The sequence below is a fragment of the Megalops cyprinoides genome, chromosome 2 (genome assembly GCF_013368585.1).
Source record: "Megalops cyprinoides isolate fMegCyp1 chromosome 2, fMegCyp1.pri, whole genome shotgun sequence".
Lineage (NCBI taxonomy): Eukaryota > Metazoa > Chordata > Actinopteri > Elopiformes > Megalopidae > Megalops > Megalops cyprinoides.
Window position 1 is genome coordinate 58,050,694 of NC_050584.1, and position 26,581 is coordinate 58,077,274.

Sequence of the window (26,581 nt, forward strand, 5' to 3'; positions counted from 1 at the left end):
CTGAGGACTTGAAGAGAGAGAAGACTTTCTGTCAGAAATGGAGCATGGGTTTGGGAAAAAAGTTCCAAGCGTTCCTCGGTTTTCGGACGCATATTTGAACAGAATGTCTCACACTTATTTCTGATCATCTGACATCACACCCGTGTCTCAGCGCAGATGAGCCTGCAGACATTACAAGCCTCTCCGGGAGCCGGCTCCCTTTTTCTCTCCCTCCCTCTCTCTCTCTCTCTCTCTCTATGCCTCTCACAGCATCTCTCAGTGCCTCCAGTACTTTTCCACTGGCTGTAAAGGGCTGACTCACTCACTTGCCCAGACCTTGGAGTCTCTCACCATCTGTCAAACTGTGGTGAAAAACTTTTATAAAAGCTTTGCGAAACTTCTAATCAGGCGAATATTTACATCCGCGATCCTGGCAATCAGGCAACAGGGCTCGAGTGTTACGTTTCGACAGTTGGAGTTGGAACGCTCCCTTTAAAAAGGCCTGTTTTATCTCCATTGTTCCGTTTTCGGTTGGAGACGAACTCCAGCATTTCAGGCTATAAGAGTTATCAGATCCACTGGGAAAGCCAGTGTGAAATAATGCGGTCATCAAATAGTTTCAACGGTGAACAAAAGCCGAAGGCAGCGTTGATGCAATGTTAAGAAAATAGCCATGGAGGTCATGTCTTGACTCACTTGAAAAGGCTGCAGTGATACTGTATGCTCAAAGCATTTAAGCATATACAACACCATACCGGCTCCTACACAGCTCCTACACATACAAGGAATTTGACTCGGGTTCCAGTGTCTTTCATAGTGCTTGTGACAAAAACAAATACCAAACAACAGTAGTGATACAACAAACAACAGTAATGAATGGAATAAGGATGGAAAGAATGAGGTTTATATGAGCAGTGCACAATGAACATGAGTTAAAGTATACATCATGTAAAAACATCATTATCAGAGAGTATACACAGTCTGCTTTATTGTTAGTGTGAGTGTGGGATATTCTCTCTTCTTCCATTTGCTTTGGCAGACAGGCTCAACTCAGCAGAGATGACTGCCTGCCATCGTCTCTGGCCCCAAATGTGTGCCGAGTCCGCTGCAAGTACCAGACCAAACCAGACCAAACCACTGAAGCTATCAGACGACACGTCCCCTCACCCCTGTGTCAGATAACCCGGCAGGCTGGCACCGGTCTCACAGTAAATAGGCCGGCACCACCCATGACTGGGAATAACAGGACTGTGCCCGTCTCGGGGCCCGTCTCCACCTCCGGCCCCCGCGTACCATTTACTCCGGGCTGCGAACACTCTCGCTGTCGAGTACAACGTGCGGTTGGGACTCAACTACATGCCACACTGCGCGTAATGACTATCTGTTACCAGGCACCCTGCACTTAGGGGGAAACTTAGATTACGCTAACCATCGTATAATGTTTCAGGTCTGTTCCACCCCGCAGTGAGGCAGTCCTGTAGGTTTTAAATGTTGCGTCTGCCCACTTTAGCTGCCGATTACTTTCCACGAAAGGGTGTGATCGGAACCCATGATGCACTGTGAATGGATGTTTGCCTGACAGCTAACTGACTGGCCTCGACTGCATTTCCTGAAAAGCTACAGCCTAATCTAATCACATCGTGATATAAACACTGGATTAAACACAGACAACACTCCAGGGAAAAAATCTCCCAAACTATGAGTGATGTAAAAAGACAATATCAGTTTAAATTTTGCTTCACTGCCTGGGTGGCAGTGTAGCATAGTGCTAAGGAACAAGGCTCGTAACTGAAAGCTTGCTGGTTCGATTCCCTGTTGTGGCATTGCTGTTGCAGCCTTTGGCAAGGTACTTGACCCACAACTGCTTCAGTATATATCTGGCTGTATAAATGCATACCATTGAAAAAAAAAAAAATGTAACCTATCTAAGTCACTCTGGATAAGAGTGTCTGCTAAATAACAATAATGTAATGGTGATAAACTGCGACAGAATGGTGAGCTAACCTTTGTATATGCAGTCTGCTTTACTCTCTCCTAACTTATTCGACGATAAAGTAGACTGAAATCTTTATTTCCCCTTTTGACGATTGGTCAGCAAACCTGTTAGCTTATTATCGGTGTGCGTTTCCTGAGTGTAAGGCTGGATCAATGTCACCTTTCATCAACTCTGCTCAGGGAAGGTTTGGGGTGGGGGGGTGGGGAACCAGTTACAAAGAGCTCTTTCACCCCTCCGGGAGCTTTTCACGGAGTGCTGACCTACATCTCCCTCCTGCATACCTTGGAGAGTTTAAACATCCAGCCCACAGGAAACAACAAGCACCCAGTCTGAGATCTGTCCTCTCAAACTGTACTTACAGAAAGGGCTCCAATAGCTGTCTCCCGGGTTTTAATAATAATACTAATAATCATGCTTTTAATTATGACGATAATAATTCTGCATTTCATTGACATATTAACAGTGCTTTTGTAAAAACCCAAAACATCTCTGTTTGCCAAAACAATGAAGAAAGTGTAGTCCCTGCAATTTGGTGCATCATTGGTGTTTTATAAGGTCACATGACAGCAAATGTGATTGATGGGGATCTCATTTTAAATTTCCCTCAAAGCATCAGCACTGCAGTAGCTAAACATTCAACACTATTATCTTGTTACTTCTTTGGCATAGAGAACACCAGGCTGTCCAAATGGTCAGTGTGTGTGTGTGTGTGTGTGTGTGTGTGCGTGTGTGTGTGTACGTGCGTGCACACAAGTGAGTGTGTGTGTGTGTGTGTGTGTGTTTACAGTACTTACAGTAAAGCCCAAAGGCAAACTTCACTGCACAGAAGATAGCACATACATCAACACTAACTTCCCCACCTGTCCTTATCTGTAATGGATTTTGTAGCGGCATGCGTGGTCAAGTTCTGAACAAACTGTGAGATGTACTGGATGCACTGTTTGTATATGCATGTTGGGCATGTTATGTATATTGCTTCCCTATCATTCAAATACTTCATACTGGGATATAAGTAAAACATTCTGTTAGCAGACAGTGAGTTTTTGCCTATTTATAGCATCAGCTTTGTAGTGGATTGCATGATATAACTCCTATTTAATGGCACTGCAACCACTTTTTAGAGGAATAGTATTATTTTTAAATGCACTCAAGCATGCCTGTTCTTTCCTTGTGCCTCAGATATCACCCGGGGTTTGTGTGGAGGACTGGTGCTGTAAAGCCAGGAATGCCAGCAGTCATGCTGTGTCACTTAGTTACGGGAATCAGCACACGGCGACATCACTTCCCCACTGGACATCAGCTGCAGTTGATCGTTCTCATCTGCCCAACTGGTATTGGTATTGAAACCAGCACACATCCAGAAAAAACACAGACACAGGGCATTTACACTAGCCTGGATTCGGCAAGACCTGAGCACAGTCGAGGATTCAGCTCCATTTTCAAATGCACAATATGTGCATGTAGAGCTTGACCTACTGTCCTACTGACCTACTGACCTTGACCTTTCAGTTCACTCTCTGATGTGATATTTGACTTTGCCCAAAGCAGGAAAGCAGAGGAAGGTGTGGCTGTCGTAACCTTAAAAAGAAACGGGGATGCTTACGTCTCCCAACAGCAAAGACTGACATTAGCATTTATGCATACGTTACAAAACAGGGAAGGGCATAGAAAATGCATTTGCTGGCTGATTTTGAAGTCTAGAGTTGTGACATGTGTGCACACACGGCGTTCCTCAATTTTCTGTATTCACAGTGATGAGGGATATCCTGCAGGGGATGCGCAAACAAAGAAGTGAGCTAAGCAGAGGCACATGGTGCGGTTGAACACATCATCGGGCCATGTGTTTTCTCATGCGGCTAGGGTGATTCAAACATTAGCGTCGCCAGTTCCTCAACATTAAACCCTTGGTTTCCTCGCTCGAGCTGATGTTGCATTTCATTTGAACTAATCGTCACCTTAGAATCCCAAACTAGAACCTATAATTTGTAGCACAAAACGATAAAATTTGCTAATCTGTGCTGAGCTAACAGGTGGCGTAGATAGAGTGGAGTAAGGCATGTAGACCACTGGCACTGCTGGAATGGGCCCAGGTTTGGTATTTTCACAAAAGATTCAACAAAAATTCAAACCACCCTTTTGAGTGTGTGGTCAACATGACACAGAATCTACACAAATATGGCCTGTGAGGATAAAGCCCATTTTAATTATCATTCCAATCAGTTGAAAACGTTAAAAAAAGAAAAACAAAAATGTCACTCGCCAGGCAAAGTCTAAATACAACTAATACTAAATTTTTCAATTGTTGTTTGCAAAAAATGCAAATTATTCAGCGACAGGAGCAGAGTGAAGTTTTCAATTTCACATAATTTTTATCAGCCCTGTGACACATCTCTGGAGATTAAAAAGGCAACGATGTTCTGCTGCTGACCACATCTGGTGAAAACACCCTTTGTTCCCACTGTTACAGAATGTTCTACAGGGAAAAAAAAAAAACTCAATCCCACTTTAAAAATATCTTTTATTGTTTCCATCAATTTCACAATAAGTTAAGCATTTGACTTGGTTGAGGTCTAAAATTCACTCATTAAAAAAGAAAAAAAGAAACAGTAAACAACTAATCAGAAACAGATTTTCAAAATGTTATCGGTTCAGAAATTACAGCCTACATGACTTTTTTTTTCATGGAAAAACACTTCAAGTAAAAACGTTGACATCTTTCAAACTTAATTCAACCAGAATTTAGATGAAAATTCTGCTGTCTTTTTAACCTGCTGTGCAAAGTTACAAAAATATAATATTCTCTCTTCACGGATATATAATCAGTCAACGTAAAAGTGATTGTTGACGCATAAAATAATCTTTAAAATCAATTTCTGATGACAGCATTTTAATAGAGGTGAGCAAATGTCAGACAAACATGAAAAAAAAAACTCCAACAATGAACAAACGCTAATAAGACTTCAACAAACAGAAACTGTTGAGGAATGTTCAACAGCAGAGAGGCTGATCAGCGATGCCAGATGGGAGAGCAATGGTAATTTGACCGAATATGATGGATCAGAACATGAAGTATGAACACGGTGAGCACTGTGAATGACGATGTCCATGAACTCCTGAACTCCTAACTGCAGTAAACAGAATCATCCAGTCATTTTCCCTTTGGGCACTAGGTTTTACGGTAGTAAGGGTAAAAGTACAGTATCAGAATTTATTTGATTTTTCCCACAGTTCCTTTGTGGTCTTGTCTGTGTCCAAGTAAAACAGTAAAACGCAGCAAAAAAAAAAAAACCAAACCAACAAACAAGCAAACAAAACGAATAAAACAGGCACTGACAAAAACCAGAGAAAACACTAGATTCAATGGCACAGCTCAGGGGTCGATGAAGGACACTGCAATGTAGCGGGTTCCTTTGGTAGTGGGCAGGCCTTCGTGCAGGTGGGTCAGTCTGCCAGGGTGCATGAAGCTCCACCCTTTCCTCGGGGACTCAATAGAGCAGTTGTACCGGTGGAATCGGCAGCCTCCTCCCTGGACAACGTGATCCACGGAGACACATTACATTACATTACTGTCCTTTAGCAGATGCTCTTATCCAGAGTGACTTACATGCTACAACTTTTACAGGAGCATGGTACTGTAAATAATTAATTTGCATTCCTACTGTGATATTTTGCCTATGAGGAAGTCAGGTAAACCTGATTGATGCGCTAATTGTAAGTCACTTTGGTTTAAAAGCGTCTGCGAAATCCCAAATTGTAAATTGTAAATTTTACATTATCCACTTATAGAGCTGGATATTTACTGAGGTAATTCAGGGGCAAGTACCTTGCCCAAGTGTACAGCAGCAGTGCCCCACCGGGGAATTCAACCAGCAACCTTTCAGTTACAAGCCCTGCTCCTTCCCACTACACTACACTGCTGCCGACAAATATGAGCAGTCCAGTTCACTGTCCAAATGCAAAACTCTATACAGGTGGACATTCGCTCAGTTTTTTTTTACATTTTTTTTTTTTACATTTTACATTTTTACATCACAAAAAACTGTACCCCCACATTGGTATGAAATTACCAGAATTTAAAAAACTGCCAGAGAGTGTTTGTTATTGTTTTTTATGTTGTTTACTCCCAGAAAGTGACTTAAAAGGCAAAAAGACAATGGACCTTCAAGCTGTGGTCAACCCGAGAGGTTTCCACTTTTACTCAGTAATAAATCACTTTCTGGGAGTATCACACCAGCACGTGGGTACTATTTTTACTACATTACATAATTTTGCCAAGCACCGGGATTAGCAATTGACGTGCATATACTTTCTGAACTTCATGCTGTGTTTTTCACTGTGCCACAGTCAAAAGATTTTGGTATTATCCTAATACTGAATATGTGGTTGGGGAAAAAAAAATATGATGGCTACACATAAACGATGTTGCTAATATAAAAACCACATTTGCAAAGACTCACCTGAAAGTCTGTCCCTTTGTTGTTGAGTGCAATGTTGATGGTGAATGTGGAGGTATCATGGTGTGGCCTCAGAGATGCCTGACGATCTGGACTGTACTTGACCACAAAGTTCAGCAAGGCATAGCCCTGAATTGGAAAAAGTCACAGTAAAGTAACTAAAGACACTGATCTTCAGCTATTCTTCCGTCAACCCCGATAGGCCTCAAACCATGACAGAAATGATCACATATGCCAGTGCATCTCTTACCTTATATCAACAGTATTTAACAACAGGATTAACTAAAGATGAATTTCATAGAGGGGAAATAGGTGTTTTCTCAGACTTATTACTGGGGTAATTTATAAACACTAAGAAACACTGCTTTTAAACAATCCCACTCCAAAGAAGAATCATCTGTGGAATCAAATAAACCACAAAAATGGAGGCAATATGTCAGTGATGAACAGGATGAGTTTCACAAAGAGGCAGAACGCACTCAGTCCTTCAGAAGGCAGACAGATGTGATTTTACTTTTTATAGCTTTGGCCTTGCATGACACCGCCCCATTGATCAAACTGGTCGAGACGGCCGGCGGTCCCTTGGGTACTTTCACCGCAGCGGTGGTTACCTTTGTGTAGTACCCAGAGAAGACCTTCAGCGTCACTGGCGAAATGAATTCCCGGATGAAGTGCAGCCATTCCTTCTCGTAGTCTATTTGGGACATGTGGATGTCGTCCGTCGGAACATTTTCGTAACCGCCCGAGATGCGTTTGTCCTGCAGCCACCACAGCGTAATGGAGATAAATGGAATGGAATAAGCGAGGCAAGGCGACATGACTCCTGTTTCCACGGCGATGGAGGCGCCCTACTGGATGTGTGTGTGTGTGTGTGTGTGTGTGTGTTTTTTTAAGCACAGTCTACCCTGTACAATGTCCACCAAGAAAGGCAAAGGGCTGAGCACTCTGGTTACTCTGGTGAGTAAAATTGCTCATCAGTGCTCGCACGTAGCACTTAGAGAAGAGTAAGCATCACCACAGTAACCAAACACACAAACAGCCCGCTTCATAGAAAGAGAGAATGGCTTGATGATGCCTAATTGTGCTGTAAGTGATCTGTGCATCTGCTCGGATTGCTGCTGCGTAACAGACCTGATGTCTTCCGCCAGACCACACGCCATAGTTTTCCATCTCTTCCACGATCTCATCACAGGCTTTCTCAGAAAACACAGGGAACCAGAAGACATCCGGACAGGGCTAAAAACATCAAAACAGTACAGTTACACAGAACAGTAAGTATATCACTCCCATTGCTTTTTTTTCCACACAACTAATGGTTTTCCTAATTAATGTAAGGTTTTTTTGTGGGCTGTCATCCTCTCAAGAGCAAGTGAGCCCTGAGCAAAAAACTATGAATATGAATAAATATATCTTTTTTTTTTTTTTACTAAAAATTAATGTGTAATTATACAGTACAACCATACATCAGAATATTGAAACTATAACAAAGAGATGGGGATGCATTAAATTATTTGATTTTATCAGTGATATTGACGACCATTTGAACTTAAAACTACATATGTTTTTTCTTTCCATTTTTATGAGTGCATTCATCTTATAAATGGTTCTGTCCTATCACTATGATTATCTCCCTCCATTTTATGTAAACATAAAATGTTGAAAGACAATCGTAAATTTAACTGAGATTTTATTGAATTCAAGTGAATATCATATCCTCTTCCAAGGTCCTCATTAATCTGAATCCTTATCTAACATGATTTCATTAAAGAAGAGCGCTTGGGGATTAACTTTCTATAACAAATGTCAGTGTCAGTTCATTCTGCTTCATAATATTGTCACACAAAATTAAAAAAAAAAAAAAAAAAAACAACAAATTAAAAAAAAAAATGTGTGAATGTCATGACCATCTGTGAATGTCATGACATACCCACCCACTTGGCTGACAGTACACATTGTATTAAATGTATTACAATTCCTGTAGGCTGGGAATAATCTCTTTTTTCAAAAAAAAAAAATTAATTAATGTGTTTCCAGATATACGGTAAATTCATTTTCTGAAAACATGTGTCACTGTGTGATTAATGGTGCTGAACCAACTCCTAACCCCAGATTTTGAATAAAACATCAAAGAAAATGTTTTAAAAAGCTTGATTATCCCAAAATTAAGTGTCAAGTCTAGTCAAACTGGCCACGTATTGTTCTTTGTAAGAAAAGAAAAAATGTGTTTGAATCCAGTCAGCAATTATTCTTCAGAGAGTATACTATAAAAGGGAGTCTACTATACTGACATTATTCAAATTTGCCATGCAACAACATCAGGTAAATTTACTTGGAAGCAAAATTGATCTGGTGTTGAGGCAGGGGAAAAAGTCATCTGCAATTTATGACCTAATCAATTTAAAGAGGTCATAACACTTAAACTGCACATTGCAAAACAATTATGCTAAGCACTCTCACCATTAATTGCAATTCGCCATGCATGTGATGAATTTTCCAGCCCTCTTCAGTAACTTGTCTGGGAAATGTTTTATTTGTGGAACTGTGGATTTTTTTATGTCAAGCAATTTTCTCTTCCTGTCAATGTATTTGATGGCAGATGACCCTTTTCTGAAACACTGCTATGTTTAGACAGTCAGGCAATCCTTAGGTTGTTGTTTTGCCTAATTTGACAAAAAATCTCTTGGTTACCTTTAAAAAGTGAAGGTCATCAGTTAAACTTCAAATTTAAAATAGTTCCACATTCAATAAAAGAAATTCAAGCTTCATATCAAGGCCTAGAAAAAACTACTGTTGTCAAACCCAATATCTAAAAGCCTACAAACTGCTACCCTATCTGAAAGGCATTAGATAGCGCCACACATGGGTTTCTGTGACACTTCACTGTTCCACTTACCTCTTCTGTGAGATTCTCAGTGAAGATTCGTGTATAGTTGGGATGGATGTACTTCTCCTTCCAGTCCTGAAATGAGTCAGGGGATTAGTGGCAAAAATACATTTCCCTGGCCAGTATATCAAACAGAGCCAGCCAAAGTAGGCCTCATTTCAATACCTGAAACAACAGAGCAGAGTCTCTTCCTACCATACTATACAATCCATGCACAGCAATGGATCAACTTATTCTTAGCATTACTTTGCAAATAAAACAAAGTATATGGCGTACAAATGTTTACAAACTGTCTGTCTGAATTTGAAAAAGGGGCTTTGGGGTGTTGTCTGAGAAGTCAAAAGGGAACGAAAGTAAGATTCATAAAAATGGACTTACCACAGGATTTTCAAATATTTGCCACAAGTCATTGTTATAATGTGATGTATTGTAGTTAGCAGTTGAAAGTAACCTTCCAAACTCATGACGGTTTGTGATGTACATGAAAACACCCTACAGCAGACAAAGAAAATCACGTTAGAGTCCACAGAACGACAGAACACAAGCTGCATGACTGGGATTAAAATGGTTAACATTGTGAAATAATGTGCAGATAAGCAAAAAATCACATCATCATGCCATTACAGCTCAAACATATTTGGCCTATCTTTCTGGAAAAAAAATGGATAGGTAATCTAAATTATTTTCAATAAAAATGTGAATAAATTTGTCAAAAATAACTAAATAAATAAAAATAATCAAATCATTTAGGTGGCCTGTGAACAAAGTCCCTGTTTACAGAACCAAGCCTGAAAGGACAGTAGACAAAAAAAGATAAATAATCTGAGATTATTTATGGAGCATACAGATTTTTCAGGGGTGGGAAGGGGGGGGGGGGGGGGGGAATGGGGCGGGGGGGCAGGGACACACGGAGGTGCTGGTAAGATCAGGACAGAGCGAGTCCAGGAATCTGATTCCCTCTGGTCTGTGCATGATCTACGTTGAAGCCGGGAAGGGCATGGATGTAGGGGAAAGACTCATTTTCAGCCTAGGCATTCCATCTTGGATGTGCGTTGGCCCCACATTTACAGCCTCTAGCATACATCCTTCTGATCATTTCACCAAAGTGAGAGCGTACTCAGCGGCAACTCATTTTCTCACGGATAACAATTTAAAGTTTGGAAAGAACAAAAAAAAACTACATCTCTCCTTTTTGGGAAGATGACTGGGCAGATTCATTTACAGGATTGACAGGATAAATACATATTTGCAGCCTAGGCTGAGAATGGTTGAGGCATTGGGGGATAAGCTTGTTACACGTGTGCTTGGGGGCTCTGCTCTTGAATTAAGCATTGTGGTTATTGCAGGGGAACTTGGCAGCGCCAAACTGCTGCGATTCTGTTTGACCTCTAGTGACCTTCCGCCTCTCTGCATGAGGGAACCATTGACTTTAATGAAAAAAAAAAATCTCAGGTAATCGGGTGCTTCCTCTCTACCTCTTAATCAACAAATCTGAACTCATCACACTCATCACCATATTTCCAAAGGACTATGGCAACAAAGAGAAATGGAGATGCTTCCTGTAAACATCTGAATGTGTGACATAGCTAAGCATGTCCACACATTTTGACAGTAAAATGCCTTTTACAACAATGTTTTTCCTCTGGTGGTTATAATCAGTTATGTATTTGGCTTTCCATTATCGCGAATCAACTGAGAAAGGTTAATAGTAGAATATGGTAAGAACGCATGCAAATTGAAGATTTTTACACTACTGAACTTTGACAATTATCTGTTTAAAACAGATTAATATGAATTTGTTATTAGATCGACTTTCAGAGCTGATTCAGAAAATAATTTAAAAAATGTATTATACTCCTTAGAAAAAAAACAGTATTACAAACACAAACAACAAATTTATAAAAATATTGTGTTGGCATGTGAAATATTATGAATCATTCAGCTGATCATCACTTTTTCATGTTATGCTTCACAAATACATTTAATTAAATAGTAAAGAAAAATGTTCATTGACACCAAGAGGAAATAACAAGGATTTCAGCTGAATACAGCCAAAAGAATGATTGGTGAGTCATTTAGTACCATGATTCAGTAAGACCAGGCATTTTTTAAATCTTTGGAAATTGGTGCAGAGGAGAAGTGATCCTGGGCATCACTGCTGTATTTCAGTGGTGAAATGAGAAGATGTAGAGTAATTAAAACAGGACTAAACCTTTGGGGGCCTGAGCATATGGAATGTTTCCGGAGAAGGGGAGTCTTTTTCTCTTTGTATTGTCTAAAACGAAGGAAAAGCACCATGTAAGTTGTGTAACATTACTTTGTGAAGAGAGATAGGTAGATATGGATATTTCACATTCAATACACCTAGGAAGGAAAGAGGATGCGCCCGCAGAGGGAGGGGGAAAAAAAAGAATATAAAAAGGGCAAGATTCCCTTTGAAGCCAACATTTTGGAATTATGGTCCCAGGAATGGTGCATGCTGGGAAACAGAGGCAAAACCAACTTGTGCACAGAGCCCAGGGGGACAATGATAGCCAGACCCTTTAGGTTAGGTTGTGTGACATGGACAGCAGAGAGCACAGCTGCACAGGGATGTCAAAGGCAAAGAGGGACAGAAATAAATTATGAGCAGCCAGCCAGATGTACTCATTGGCTAAACACAATCACATGACAGAGTAGACATGAGGAAGGTGGAGGAGGATGGGATACAACTGGAGCAGCAAACCTTTTAACGCACCACAGAGGCTACCATAAATAGAGAGAAGTCATGCCTTGAAGACAGACAGCACATTTATACTGGGTATACTTGCCAGTTTCTCTCTTTGGTCTCAGTTGAGCTGCAGGGTTTTTTTTGTTGTTTTGTTTTTTTTTTTGCATTAAGAAACATTGCATTGACATACACATTCTGTGATATTCATTTACAGATGCATCATAGAAGAGGATACTGAAACCACTGCCTCCATAATTTTGTTACTTTAAAAAGAATACGTTAACGTTGACAGTCTTTTGCATAACTACTAATATGTGTAAACACGTTATTGACAATTGCAGAGTCATTTTACACCAGCAACTGGAATAAGTTTCTTTTTAGAATTTTGCAGGAAATGTGATTTCTATGCAAAATAGCCAGCGTGGGCTGGCCTTTGTTATTATGAAACAGACACTGCCATTGAATGGTCTTACCAGCTCCCTGGCACTTCTGCACAAAGCCATATCCGGATCCAGTCTCTCCAGAATAAAATAGTTCCTTTCCTTCAGTTCTTTTCTCAAAGTCTCACCCTTTATTAGGTATATATGGGCCATATATGGAATATTCCACACACCACTGGTAAAAAAGAAAAAAAAAAAACACACACACAACATAAGAAATGGATAGTTTTGATGCCCACATAATTCATATTGTTGGAAGCAAGGCCTCCTTCTCATTATATTTCACATGCCATCCGTGACAGAGGACCTGATCCAGTCCTCCTCTGTAGAGGCAGTGAGTGCAGTGGTGGGAATCCTTGGCAGTGCATCTGAAGCAGGAAACACATGCTCCACATTCACTTTCTTTGTCCGCGCTGAGATCTGACGGTTTAATCTCCCCCATTATCCACTCTCTTGCCTATTTTTATTCATCTGCATTCATGCAAATAAAATTCTTATGAAACAGGTCAATTGCTCTTTTTCTCTTTGGACTAATTGAATATTACAATAACCAGGAGACTGTGTCTGCACACAGTCTGGAACTCGTACAGAAAGCTTTGCTGTCAGCAGGTCTGCAGTGATGAGAGCTGGCACGCTGAGTAGCGCTCGTTATTTGACAGCAGTTAGAAGCCCGTGCTGACGCGCACGGCTAAGACCGCATGACTTACACACGCTTCCCCTGAACGATGTCAATGTAGTCCTCGGAGCGTGCGTAATAACCGTCCAAGCTCAGGGCTCCCCAGAAATTCGACCACAGTTTACCATGGCGACTGACGAGCGGAGCAATTATTTTCCTGATGGAGGGGAAAAAAAGGGAAAGAGAGGAGAATCCGTCAAATGTCATTAAAATCACTGACACTGGCGGCCAACCACCAAAGATGCTCATCTTCTCTGCAGTCAGATGGAATGAGTACAGTATGTGCTAGCACATACTGTGCAGTGAGGCGTGATGGACTTGGCATACCAGGAACTCTCTCAGAAACCCCAGTAACCAATCAAATGTGCTACTGTAACTAGGAACACTGCGGACACTATGAAGTCTCCGTCACAGCATCTGCACTGACACTTACCGCCAAAGCACGGCAGTGGAGAAAGACAGCATCCAGCATCCAGGTTTTTATTCCATGCAAGCACATTCACATCCCCATTTCACCTTGTCATCCTGACTAAACATTTTGAACTGCTTTCGCTAGCTTTGCGAGCATCATTAATGTAAACAGAATTGAGAAACCTGCAGGATTATGGCCCTCCAGAGGGAAGCTTGAGTATAATCACATGCTGGGAAGATCCACTTGGATCTAGTGCACAGATGAGCAAACAGCTCCATCTTCATTTGTTTCAGAGTGCGTATGCTCTTACATGAGTTTTTACTGATCGTAGACGAGGATCAATCTGACCCAAACAATATCTATTGTTACTGTATATCTATTTGACTACTTCAAATGTTAATTTCCCTTGATATTTGCACATCAAACATTTGGCTTTCACTGAATTTAATGACAAATATTGATTAAACATGGAATTTAGGTTTTTGTTCCATTGGAACTCCTTCCATTTTAAGAGTCCTTAATTCCTCAAATCTGCATGCTGTGCAATAATTCAAGAGGTCCAAGTTACTGACAGCGGTGAACTGGGTAGGCCTGGGCTTCGGACCTGAAACCACTTTTGAAAATTTACGAGCCTTGGTGTGGCTGGAGGCAATGCAGTGGCCAGTTCAACCGGCGTGCATACAGTACACATCTTGACGTGTGAAGAGGTGGGTGATGCAATTATTGCCTTCACCACCATACCTCCACCACTATAGTTCCAAACCACTAAAGCGTTTGAAGAACGAAGCTGTCGTGAGCGAAACATGCTATTGAAAAGGCATTATGGGAAATTATAGTCTTCGTCTGCATTGCAGGAAGAAATGGACGCAACACAATAAAATGCAAAAATGTAAGGTTAAGGCATTGACATCGCTTTCCACCGCAACTTGTGGGTTGAGAGAATTCCCATGGTTTCTTTAAATATCGCCAAGGAATTCTTCCAGGAGGCTGGAGCCTTAAGATGCTGAAGTGTGTGACACGAACTGCGCAACTACCGCAGAGACATATGGTTTACAGCGCTTTAAAACTTGGAAAAAAAGGATGAGTTTGTTTTTCGTATAATGCAGTGTGGCATTCGAGACTCAGGCCCTACAGTCTCACACTGCTCCCATATGTCGAGGAAGCAAACAGGAAGCCACCGGCGCTTATTTTTAAACTGCAGGGATTTTCGTTCACTCGACTGTAATGTTCTTGTGGCTTCGGCGCTTAAGGAACACCGGCCAGGCTCCGCAGACACTGCGGATACTGCGGAAGCTTCCCAGGAGCCCTTCTACAGGGCCTGCAAAGGCACACAGTACCTGTTCTGCTCGATGAGGAGTTTGATCGTCTGCCTGTTGGTCAGCACTACGTCCGCATCAATGCTGAGGTAGTAGTCACATCCGGCATCCTGGCGACAGAAATCCCTGAGGAAGACCCACGAGCAACACTGATTAAGATCATGCCAAACAACATCTGTGTCTTTTTTCACTCGGCAGTTTCAATGGACAGAATGGGTAGAGTTATCAACCACTGCTTCGATCAACAAAAGATTCTGCAAAAACATAAAATCTTCCAATGCAATAAAATCACGTATATTATGTTGATATACAACATTCAACAGCTACTTGCTATATGCATTTTCCATTTTTAAATCAGACATGAGCCATCACCTTGGTATGCACTTCGATACTGTGCCAACTTACAAAGGTTATCCATGGACATGACCTAACGTAATATAATTCCAGATATTTGTTGTTTCAAAAAATGGGCAATTATGGGCAAATGTGTGTGTCTGTGTGTATGTAGGTGTATATGTGTGTGTCTGTGTGTTCTCCAAATAAAACAATGTAGAAAAGTGATACTTCAGGGAACAACTCTCAGTGCCATTTAGGCACATAACCTTAGGAATCCAGGAACCCTGGAAGGCTGCCTGACACTGATTTGAATGCCCCTGTTCCTCAGAGTGGTGTGCTGTGGATGAAGAATCATGTTCAAGCACAGGTGAGACATGTTCTCACTGCAGTTCAAGGAAATTATTCACTTCCCAATTACCCAGCTTAAGGCGCCAGAGTCAAAATGAAAGGCACCTGATGAGAGACTCGATCGAAGGTACCAGATTATACAGGGCTGCCACAGACTGAAACGACACTCCCCTGTGATAGGGAGCCGGAGTAAATAATGACAACAATCTTTCGTCAGATCACCATGACGACAGATGTTCGCCACATCAAGGCATAAATGAGAACCAATTTGGGAAAAAAATATATTCATTTCAACTGCATGAGTCTTTATATGCACATAGTAATTAAGGCTGGCTATTTGAATGTTTGAATGTTCATTAAATCATATCCCTGAGAACAAAGTCCCTGCAAAATTATATGTGCGAGAGGCATACATTCCCATGTTCCTGGCCTCCCCTTGGCTCAACTCCTCCTCGGGGCCCACAACCTTAAAGTTCTTGAAGACATTCTTATTCTCCTCCCAAAACTTTTGGATGTGCTTTTCGTGGTAAACTTCCTAGACAGGCGAGATTAGACACAGTCAAGTGATGAGTTACAGGAAGCATCTGTGGCCAGGCTTTGCGGAGTGTCAACTATGCTCGACGCACTCACATTGTTATGGATAAAAACCGTCAGTTTATCTTTCGGGTAGTCCAGGTTCAGAAGTCGCTGGAAAAACTCTGGCAGGAAAGGAGTCGGCTGTTCGATAAATACGCCAACTGTAACGCTTGGATATTCCTGTGGTAAACAAAACAAAGGTCAGTCAAACAATGTCAGCATGCGCAACATACAGTATTGCTTTTAGTGGGAGTTTATTAACGATGATCGCAAAAGTGTTATAGTGAGAACCGTCCAGATATTAGTATGTCGACTGATATGTTGGGGAAAAAAATTACACATTTGTCCAACAGCACTGTTGACAATGCTTGATTGTGGCCAGATGAGGCCACATGAGGTCATTTAAAATGAAGGCTAAAACATTGGCTGTTATATGATAGCACTGAACAGATTCTGTTTGCATAGAACTACACACAGAACATTCCCAGGAACATAAAAACTCTCCTAAGAGGTTTCATGGTTAAATATTAACAAAAAAAAACAAAATTGGAAAGACGTAGCCTGCGGTGCCAAGATGACTGTCTCCTCCTCTGATGCGGCTGCAGGGAGCATTTCCCACGAAGTCCACATGGCTCACTTACACACACTTTTCCATTGCACCACTACCCAGCATGTGGAGCAGGGCAACAATGATAAGGTCCACGGCGGAACAGCCTAATTTGAGAGTCCTGCAACTGCTCTGCCTTCCGGGGACAGCAGGACAGTTCAGGATCAAGTCTGAGGACGTTAAATTGTTGCTGACGGGGAAGGCGGCGTCGGGGAGGACGCCGCCGGCAGACCGTCTGGCCCTGTGGGCCTACGGAGCTACATCTCCGCCAGCCAGAGTTTTGTGTCTCTCTCTCTCTCTCTCTCTCTCTCCCTGAAGACGGCCAGACCACAGACTGCATTCAGCAATGGCTTGCGCTGACCTGGCTGTACCCTCTCACTGGCAGAAAGGGACAACAGAAGGCCCTGTGTTCTCCACGAGCCCGCCTCTTAAAACTGCCACTTATCACACACACACGGCATTTCGATCGAGAGACTGCGAACGGTGTCATCAGGCCTCCTCCGCCACTCGAGCCGTAAATCATGCAACCTGGGCAAATCCGCACAGCACAGGTCTCAGGCACAGGTAAACACCCTCTTAAAATCTGAGAGAAAAAAATGCGAGGGGATCTGCTCCTTTCAGCTGTCAGCATGTCTCGTTAGGGTTTCTCTGTGCCTCGCCCGACTTGTGTTTACTGTTCCAACACACGACCCATATGGTCATCTCGTTTTCCCAGTGTACACGGTCTGGTGGCAGAACTCGGCACACAGACTAATATGCGAGAAACGTCTATCAGTCACCATTCTTGGCTACACTCCGCGACAAATTTTCAGGGCAACCGCTGTAACTCACCATTGGGATAAATCCTACACTGAGGAGCCCACTAAAAAGCAGGCTGGTCACCGGTGACACCCCCTTAAGTGAAACTTTCTACAAAACCAAAAGCCATTTCCTGCACCACAGCCCTATAGTGCTTCCTCTCCCTCCACGGTTCTCGGAGGACTTATGTGCTTTTAATGAGGGTCTGAGCAAATGCCCTGGAGTTCACTTGTTATTGTTGGATACAGCGTACACAAAGCTGGAGCGATGGCTTAGGTCAACGATCAACAGCGGGGACGACAGCAGTCTCACAGACTCAGCAACAGTTGCTCATCTAAGCATGGGCATTTGTTTGGACTTGGGCATTGGTAATGCCAAGTGTCCTATTAAGAGAGGACAGTTAAAAAAACATATATATTGCACAGAAAAACCAGTCATATCCCACAAATAAAACAAAAGAAAATAAAACAGAAGCCATTTCAAACACATGGTGACTCACTTTGAGCTGGGATAAATCCACTGTGTCCTGATCACACACGCCACAGCCACGCTCATAGTTCCAAGCGTTAGGGATGTAGTTGCCCAAGAAGTTCAAGTACATCTGTGAAAGAAACATCGTATTAAGTTCACCAAATGTTTTTCAATATGAGCCCATTAAGAGTCTGCTTCCACTCAAAATAAACCCATATATAGCAATCCTAGATGTAACCTTCCAGCTGACAAATTAGGAAAGAAAAAAGAAATATAACTGGCAAGGGTCATTGAAAAAGTAATTATGCCTAGATAAACGCTCCAATTCTGGCCAATTGCTGGAGCTCCATGTGGATTTCAGCTGGTTTTCTATCTGCTACAGTGCAGACTGGTAGGAAAGTTCTCCAAACAGGAGCCTGAACAGTGACGCTGGCAGCAATTCTCATTCAGAGGAGTCTCTTTAACAGACCCTCTCCAAATGCATACAAGATCGCTTCACTACTGTTTTTTGATTTTGTGCCCTGGACGAACAGCAGCGCCGTCAGCTAATACTGTGCACGACAATGCTCTTGGCTGGGAAGCGCCAGCAGCGAGATCCTGCAGGCCTCGACAGTCCTGCTTCTAATTTGCTGGAAGCAAGAGTCATAAAGAGGAAATCCCTTCAACGATTCTGACATCTCAAACCACTGGACGGATGACATCCAGATGCGATGAAATCTGAATTCAGTTTTGGGTGAGCCTGTTGATCTGTTATCAGTTTACTGGGATTATATTTTGGGGCCTCACGCCGGTCAGTGGAAGCATTATGTCTGTCTCGGGTGTGCCGGAGCCTGGTTTTGGGTGACATTCCTGGAGAGCACCACTGTTCTCTCAAAGTCTGGGATCACAGGATCCTTACCATATTATTCTCTCCACAATAACTTGCTGACATTTGTTTCGCTGGCAGCCTTAGCGCACGTGGGCTACATTAGTATACAATAAATCCAAGTTTACGCGCTGATAAAACACCGCGCTGAGGTCGAAAAACAGCTGGAGTAAACTGAAGGTTTCCTCCATGCTCAGCTGCACGTTCTCAAACTTTTACAGCCCAACAGCCCGGTGTGGAATTTCCAGGAAACCGCTGCTCCTGTCAATGAATAGTCATGAAGAAGAACAGGACAGGGTTTGAGGGGGGTTTGTGGGAGGATGACTCAACCCTGTGATGGATTTATTCAATCCTCTGTGGATGCCAAGAATGGACCTGTTGATTATCTTGTTCTGACCCGAATGCGAGAAGCAGAGAAAGTGAGGCAACGCTGCTGTTATTTGGCCAGACGATCCTCCTCCAATAAATTGCCGTCTGGATTCCACAAAAACCACAACCCGCTTCCTCCTCCCACACACACACACACACACACACACACACACACACACACACACTCTATACAATTCAGTCCTCCCTCACGGCCATGCAGATATTTGTTAATGTTAACAGAAGGGGGCTATGCAGTCCTTCCATATGCTTAGATGTTTGGGACATGTTTGAAAGTGGAGCTCGGCCATGATTGATGGTGCGTGCAGACCGGAAAGGCTTTGTCCCTGCGCATTAATACCCTGACGAGAGATCCATGACTCACTTTGGTGTTTCCATTGCCATGGATGACCACGGGCAGAGTGTCGTACACCGTATTCCTCACTCGGACCCGCTCCGTCCCGAATTTCAGCAGAACCTCGTCTGAAAGGGGGGAAAAAAGGTGAAAACAGGCACGTCCCGCGTGGGTGCTGAGGGGGCTTCAGCTAAAACGTGTGCCCCTCAAGGCTCCATCAGACTTGATTTGTGATGCTTTAAAGGTCTGCCTTTTAAGAATTTCACTCACCGATCGCTCCATTCAAGTTCTGGAAGATTGTGCACTTGTGATCCAGGGTCATGTTCAGCTGCTCCTAAAAATGCATTCAAGAAAAAGAAAAAAAAAAAAAAACAGCTGAAAAATGTGCTCGCCATCCACAAGTGACCATGCACTATATTTGTATCTTGTTTGTTTGCTTACTGGAAGTGTGATGTGTTCTTAAGTGTTTTTTATAAGGATGCGTGGGTGTGTTACAAGTCCTATTGAACTGGGTGAATTGTAACCTCTGTTATCCCTAAGCATCAAGCACTCACTCTCTGCAGTGGATCCAGGTAGATTTTGGTGTAAAACAGCTGATCGTCATCATTCTCGTGAAGGTCCCACTGCTGCACGATCTTGTTCACGTAGGGGGCGTAGCCGATAATTCCTGCGAGGCAAATCAGACCATGTTAGCATGAATAGCCAACTGAACGGAAACGTGACACAAAACGATGATTCAAAGGCATTCGCAGACAACAGCCATTATTATGCCACTGAGCTCATGGCTGCAGTCAAGGTGTCCCTTGTTCTGTGGAAGTAGGCCGCGTACAGTCTGTTTCACTCATATTTTGAAAGTGAGTGAATATAGTTACCGTGACTGAGGGGCACGGATGTGACAGTTTTATGATGTCAACTGTGTCTCCAGGGGAACACTTTGGTCCCTGCCCTGCCCTGGCACCCGCCCAAACACCGAGCACAAAGTGTGACTTCTGGCAGAGAGCGCAGAAAAACAAGCACTGGGTGGGAAGGCTTTCTGACCAAGAAACCACAGCTCAGAGGGAGATGATGGGGGCTGGCAGGCCTGAAAGTCTCGCTCTGTTCAGGAAGGGGCCAGACCTACGAGCTGGAAGTCATGTGCTGGGTTTTGTTCGTTTCCATGGCGATCCCTGTCCTTTTTCCTTATTCCTCAGTGATATTGACCGCAGCAGAAAATTGTAGGGTTCCGCTATGCCAACTGGTCTTGGATCAGTTTTTGGTGCAGTCATTAAAGAGGACTCAGACATTGTAAACACAAGCTGAAGGACAAATATTACCTAGATGAAATGGAATGGGGGGAAAAATGCATTGGAATAGAAAGGCAAATAGTTTGGTTCTACACAGAGCCTCCATTAAACATGGCTGGAGCAGACTTTGCACAAGGCCGAAGAAGGCGGGTACACCTTGATGTGGGAAACCAGTTTAAAAAACTTTTCTGAGGTCCTGAGAGCATCAGTCAGGTTGAGGTACACTACCACAAAATGCTAACGCTTTATTTCGGGTGTAGTTTTGAAAGAAAGTATAGTCATTCAGAAATATTCAAATGTATTCTGAAAGGAAGAACAGATTTACATATCCTGAGAGTATCAGCAAAGAGTCATTTCCTGACACTCTCCTAAAAATACAGACTAAGCAAAAGAATATGAGCGCAATTCTGAGTTTTAAAACAATTACAAAGCACACAGAGTTGTCTTTAACAAACAAAACTGACTGGAGCATGCTGACACTCAGATCTTTGGCCTCACCAGTAACATTGCACAAAGCCGCCAGTCAATGGCAGATTTTTTTCCATCCAGCAGGGAAAGAATCAGGACAAAGAGCCAAACAAGAGTTTAAAGATTCTCCTTGACTTATCCACGTGTGGGCTTTATGGGTGTGACATTATAAGGATCAAGTGAATTCATCCGTAATCATAAATCAACTGGGTCCTTCTTTCCAGACTTTGCGGTCTTATACGTCTTCCAACTACATTAATCACAGTGGTACAACTAAATTAAAGGCTGGAAACATGCAGCTTTTCTGATTAGCATTCTGATGCTGAACCATATTAAACTGTTGACAGACTATAGATGATGATATAGAAAGTCTGGCACTGATTATGTGTCTTGTTAAAACGTCTGCAGCCCAGGAGAAGCCCCACCACCCGTGCTGGTTTTGTAATCATCTCTCACTGAGCTCCAGCCTCTGATTTCATCTGGGAAAAACTTAAGGAAAAAACAGAGGGGAGAGGGGTGGTGATTCACTCCCCAACTGTGATGTGGAATCACACTTCCCCTAATAAAACACCCTATTATGATAATGGAAACACATTCTTAATGATCCAATTGCAGTTTTATCAAGATTAAATGTTTTTTCTTCTCTTCCCAATAATGCACCCATATATTATTACAAGTGTTTTTTTCAATCTGTATTAATCTCCCATAAACTTGTTTTTTTTTTTCTCCAAGTGCCCAGATTCAGAAGAAAAAGACATTTCACCGCTCAGATCTGTAAAGACTCTGTCATGTGGTTTCAATCTTTGGGAATTTTTATATATTTATTTATGCATTTATGTATTTGTTTTACAAAATTGCCATTTCCACGTTAACCCTCTTGGCCAATCACATCTGTGCCTGTATGGCGAGCTCTCTGAGGTCATACCCTCCAGAACAAAACACTGGTCAAGTGTCCTCTCTGTGACATATCAGCCCAAGTCCAAAAGAAACATAACATTCTGCCTGGGTGCTTTGGACTGTAGCCGTGGGGACACATCAAACCTTCAATTAAGACTCTTTTCAGCAAAGCATTGAATGGGAAGGCTAAGGCAAATAAACATGTCATGTTAATGACACAGATTTCTCCTAGGCCTGACAGACTCAGGGCCCAGCAGTACCGAGGCCCACTGAAAGAACCAGACTGACCACCGGAGTAAAAGCAGCAATTCAGCTGTTCAAAATAGCACGCAAGATAATAACCATATGATTTGAAACACCAGAGACACAGCTTGATGAATGCAGAGGTTCAGATGTAATTGTCCCCTTCCACGAAAATAGGGGGGAGAAATGTGTCTGGCTAAAGTGAATTGACAGACCATAAATGAATGGACCATTCACTTTATCCCAAGACATTCATAGACCAGTATTTGGAAGGAAATGCCACACTGTGAACCTTTTGGGGGAAAACAACCAAAAATCCCACATTAAATAGATATAGCTTACCTGTATTGTTTTCTACAACCTTATGTGATTGGCTATGCTTGAGTAACTGGCCTTGCAGCACCTTTTTCCCCAATTTCTGCGTATTCATGATACAGTAAAAAAGAATAGGGCGAAGCACACGAGTCAACTGGGAGGACATTCAAGAACCCACTAGTGGACAGTCCATATACAGCTGCAAAATGTGAAAATATAACCCTCTGTACTGTGCCTCAGCCTTGACCTTGCGGTGAACTAGGACCTTTCTTTGGGTCGCACCCCCCCCCCCCCCCTCCCCTGAGGAATACCCAGGCTCTGAGCTCTGACTCAGGGTCAGGACATCTGGCTTCACTGTCGACTGCAGGGGAGGCGTGATGGAGTGCGCGTCCCAGGGCAGGGAGACGCGACATGAGCAGTGAGAATACACAGGAAGCAGCACTCCTGCGGACCCCCTTTTCTGCCGAAGCTGAGATTTAAGAGTTTACAGGGAAAGAAGGTCACATGTGCACTCCCAGGGGAGGAATCACACGGGTAAAATAAATAAGCTGAATCTCAGAGCTTACCCACCAACCCCCCCACCCCCCCACCCCCACCCCCTGGCGGTACAACAGTGCTCAGGACCCACCTCCTGAGTTGAGGAAGCGCTTGCCACTGCGGATTGTGGGATACTTGTCAGCCAGTCGCTTATCCGGCCATACGAGCCCTTCGGCAGAAAACAGGACTTTATGATTGGCCTGCTGGAACTTCTTCAGGATTTCTTCTGGGCCTCCGGCAAATATAACATCATAGCTGAGATTAAAAAAAAAACGCACATCAAAATTCACAGAAAATGTTTTGTTTGAACTGAAAAACATGCTTTCATCAGAAGCTCCAACTAGCTTCTCTACAGTGCTACTCACAATTCTGCCTTAGGTAGATATGGGTCTTTAGACACACAAAAGGGAGCTCAAGACACATTCCTTGCACTCTTAAAGTCAGGTATTTGCGTTTTCTTGGAACGAACATTGATGAATCACTCCTAGGAAGATATGCTGTAAAGAATACAGTCCTCACCTCGGATTCATATTTACACAACTGATACTGTCAGTTCTGAAACTATCCAGGGAAAAAACCCGGAGGCATTTCTGCCCAAGATATGTCTGTCTTTGATAAGCAACTGGGAGGTGTGCAGGTGTTTTAGAGATATATTACAAGCCCTATTAATACCCCTGTACATGAAGGCAATATTACAGGAGAAAGATCATGGCAGAACCTGTGCTTCGCACACATCTGGTTTTCACATGCCTGTATATTCGCACATCAATAACTGCCCGTCACAATTTACGGCCTCGCTGGCGGTGAATGTTAAAGGCCTTATTAAAAACTCCAATATGAGACGGAGCCTAATTTACCAATACTCATTTAACTGAGAAATGAGATTAGAGAGTTAACTAGCAAGCACATTTCTGCTAATCAAGTCAACATTTAGGTCAAGTAATAAAACAAACAGTTTCAGGTGATCTATATTAACATGCACAAAAATGTGTAGGAAATATTGCTTCAGTCACTTTGCTGGCAAAGAAAGAGAACCCTTTTTTTCAGGTTCCACCATTGGATTGTAAGTAGACCCTTGACTAAACACAAGCCCCCTATTAAGTAATTCCACAAAAGGCGTATTATTATGAGACACTCAGAAAACTCACAGAAGCTTTATAATAGCTTGGGCAACTCATAATGTGCCCTCCTGACTATGTAATTTTCCATTTAAAGGCGTTTTTATGATTACTTTTAAAAAAATGTCCATGACAAGGACCATTCTTAGATGGCTTTATGAATTTTGGGAGGTGTTGCGCTGTTACTCAATTACTCCATTAGTAAGCAAAGCCACTACTTAAAGCAGATACTCTGCACTCAGAAAAACACTGTGTATTCTACAGCGCAAGTTCATTATGGTAATTAACGTTTGTTTCTGCTTCACAGAGCAGCTCCACCGAGGGAAGTGTCACCCACTTTCATCACCAATGGACATCCTGTTATTTTACCAGAATAGCTGTTTTTAGTGAGCAACTGGTTATTACTTCCGATTAACTAAATCGACCGAAACACTAACACTAGGGTGGAGCCAGCTCTTTTAAACGAATCTGTGGCTGCCAGTCTTGCAAATCTGTAAAATAAGTGTTTAATTCAAGTTCATTACGCTGCACTGACTTTGGAGAGGGCATTTTGCAATTATAGCAATTCGAATCTTCACTTCAATCTAGAAAAGCCGTTAAAAAAAACAAAAACATATGGATCATTCTTATGTAACCATGTCAAAGTCACTATCGTCATTTTGAAAAGAAAATGTATGTTTTTATGAAGTAAGAAAAGAAAACTGTTTGCAGATTTTACTGCCAGGTAATGGGCAATTATAATGTGTAATTTTCAGGTAACTAAATCTTAAGCATGTTCAGAAATTGGATGAGATTTATTTTCAGAGCACCTGGCTTTAATACTGAGGAACAGAGAGACTTCCCCTTTCTCTGACCCTAGAGTCTTAATATACAGGAGTTAGGAAATTAACCTCAGTTAGGACACTTGGGAATATGAGTATTCAGAGGAAAAAAGAGCATATTTAAAGGCATTTAAGCAACTTTACTGATGGTTATGGACTATGACTAAAAGATTATAGTTATAACTGCAATACTCAACGAAGAATTGTGGATTTACAAGGGCAGTCTCTACATGACAACCCTTTTAGTTGCAGAATTGTACAGAAAGTAAGCTTCAGAATTATAGGAGTTGAAGTAGTTCAATGTTTTTGGAAGGAAACCATAACCATAAGTAATACTGACAGATTACAACAATCTCAGCACACAGACATACATAGACTAACTAGATTCCAGTGAATATTTCACAGTATATGACCCACAAAACAGCCTACCTGTCCACAGACAAGACTACGAGATCCTCTTGGTCAGCCAAGCTCTCCATGGCTTCCTTTAGTAGTCGCACCTTCTGTCCTCCACCGATTGACCTCCCAACGTCCCCACCCTTCCATTCCTCTCCCATGCCAAGCACCTGCCACAAAGACAGAGTTCAACAACTCATGACACCCTGCTGCCATTTCATCAACAATTTTCAGCCGACGCAGGGTATTCTTATCTCTTATGACCAGATGTTTACCCCCTCTGCTGCTTCTGTCATCAGTACTTCGTGATCTACAATGTTCAGGTAGGTAACAAGAAGTTTCTGATCTGTCTGTGTTTCTGTGCAATCTATGTGCGCTTGTTCTGTGTTAGACCATGACTTTTCAAATATTTTCATAACGAAAGGTCCATGGAGAACACTATTATCTTCATTAGACACACAGACAGAACATTCAGTGTGCAGCACAGAGAGCTGTACACCTGGCCCAGGTATAGAGCGAGTGTGATAACACTTTCATCTCTCCGTTTAAATAACAGATAACACTGCAAGTGACTGAATGCTTCATTGGCATTTGGCAGGGCTTCACAGCACAGTAGCATGGCCTGGTAGTGAAATTTCTCCCCAACCTCAACAAGGAAAGTGCCCTGTAAACCAGTACTGTTTTCACAACACCGCTTTCAAAGTGAGAAAATGTTACAAATATATTACATTTGTTAGCTGCAGTGCGCTACGGCTGTACCTTCACAGTGTAATTGAAGTAATTTGCAGACTGCATGAAGCGGAGAAAGCCATCGGTCTCTCGCGTGGCAACAGTGAGGACAAGCAATTTTTCTGGAGGAAAAGAAGAGAGAAAAAAAGAAAAAATTCAGCATAATATTTCAAAGGAATGATTCA

General features: G+C 42.4%; 1 protein-coding gene across 2 annotated transcripts in view; it reads right to left on the minus strand.

The window, feature by feature from the left end:
• Nucleotides 1-4,787: 4,787 nt before the first annotated feature.
• The window catches only part of plod2 (procollagen-lysine, 2-oxoglutarate 5-dioxygenase 2), a 36,025-nt gene continuing 14,231 nt past the window's right edge, over nucleotides 4,788-26,581 (minus strand). Inside the window, exons 2-20 of one of the 2 annotated variants that reach the window (XM_036520959.1) lie at nucleotides 26,427-26,518; nucleotides 25,701-25,837; nucleotides 23,424-23,587; nucleotides 20,144-20,256; nucleotides 19,860-19,923; nucleotides 19,620-19,717; nucleotides 18,032-18,133; nucleotides 16,182-16,307; nucleotides 15,965-16,086; nucleotides 14,889-14,993; nucleotides 13,171-13,296; nucleotides 12,497-12,638; nucleotides 11,526-11,588; nucleotides 9,692-9,805; nucleotides 9,323-9,388; nucleotides 7,561-7,665; nucleotides 7,041-7,187; nucleotides 6,433-6,558; nucleotides 4,788-5,501 (exon numbers count right to left, since the gene is read on the minus strand). In XM_036520959.1, the coding sequence (XP_036376852.1) occupies nucleotides 5,346-5,501; nucleotides 6,433-6,558; nucleotides 7,041-7,187; nucleotides 7,561-7,665; nucleotides 9,323-9,388; nucleotides 9,692-9,805; nucleotides 11,526-11,588; nucleotides 12,497-12,638; nucleotides 13,171-13,296; nucleotides 14,889-14,993; nucleotides 15,965-16,086; nucleotides 16,182-16,307; nucleotides 18,032-18,133; nucleotides 19,620-19,717; nucleotides 19,860-19,923; nucleotides 20,144-20,256; nucleotides 23,424-23,587; nucleotides 25,701-25,837; nucleotides 26,427-26,518 (2,168 nt within the window). In that variant the 3' untranslated portion in view covers nucleotides 4,788-5,345. The remainder of the gene's footprint in view (nucleotides 5,502-6,432; nucleotides 6,559-7,040; nucleotides 7,188-7,560; nucleotides 7,666-9,322; nucleotides 9,389-9,691; nucleotides 9,806-11,525; nucleotides 11,589-12,496; nucleotides 12,639-13,170; nucleotides 13,297-14,888; nucleotides 14,994-15,964; nucleotides 16,087-16,181; nucleotides 16,308-18,031; nucleotides 18,134-19,619; nucleotides 19,718-19,859; nucleotides 19,924-20,143; nucleotides 20,257-23,423; nucleotides 23,588-25,700; nucleotides 25,838-26,426; nucleotides 26,519-26,581) is intronic. The other variant, XM_036520960.1, reaches the window with a different exon arrangement.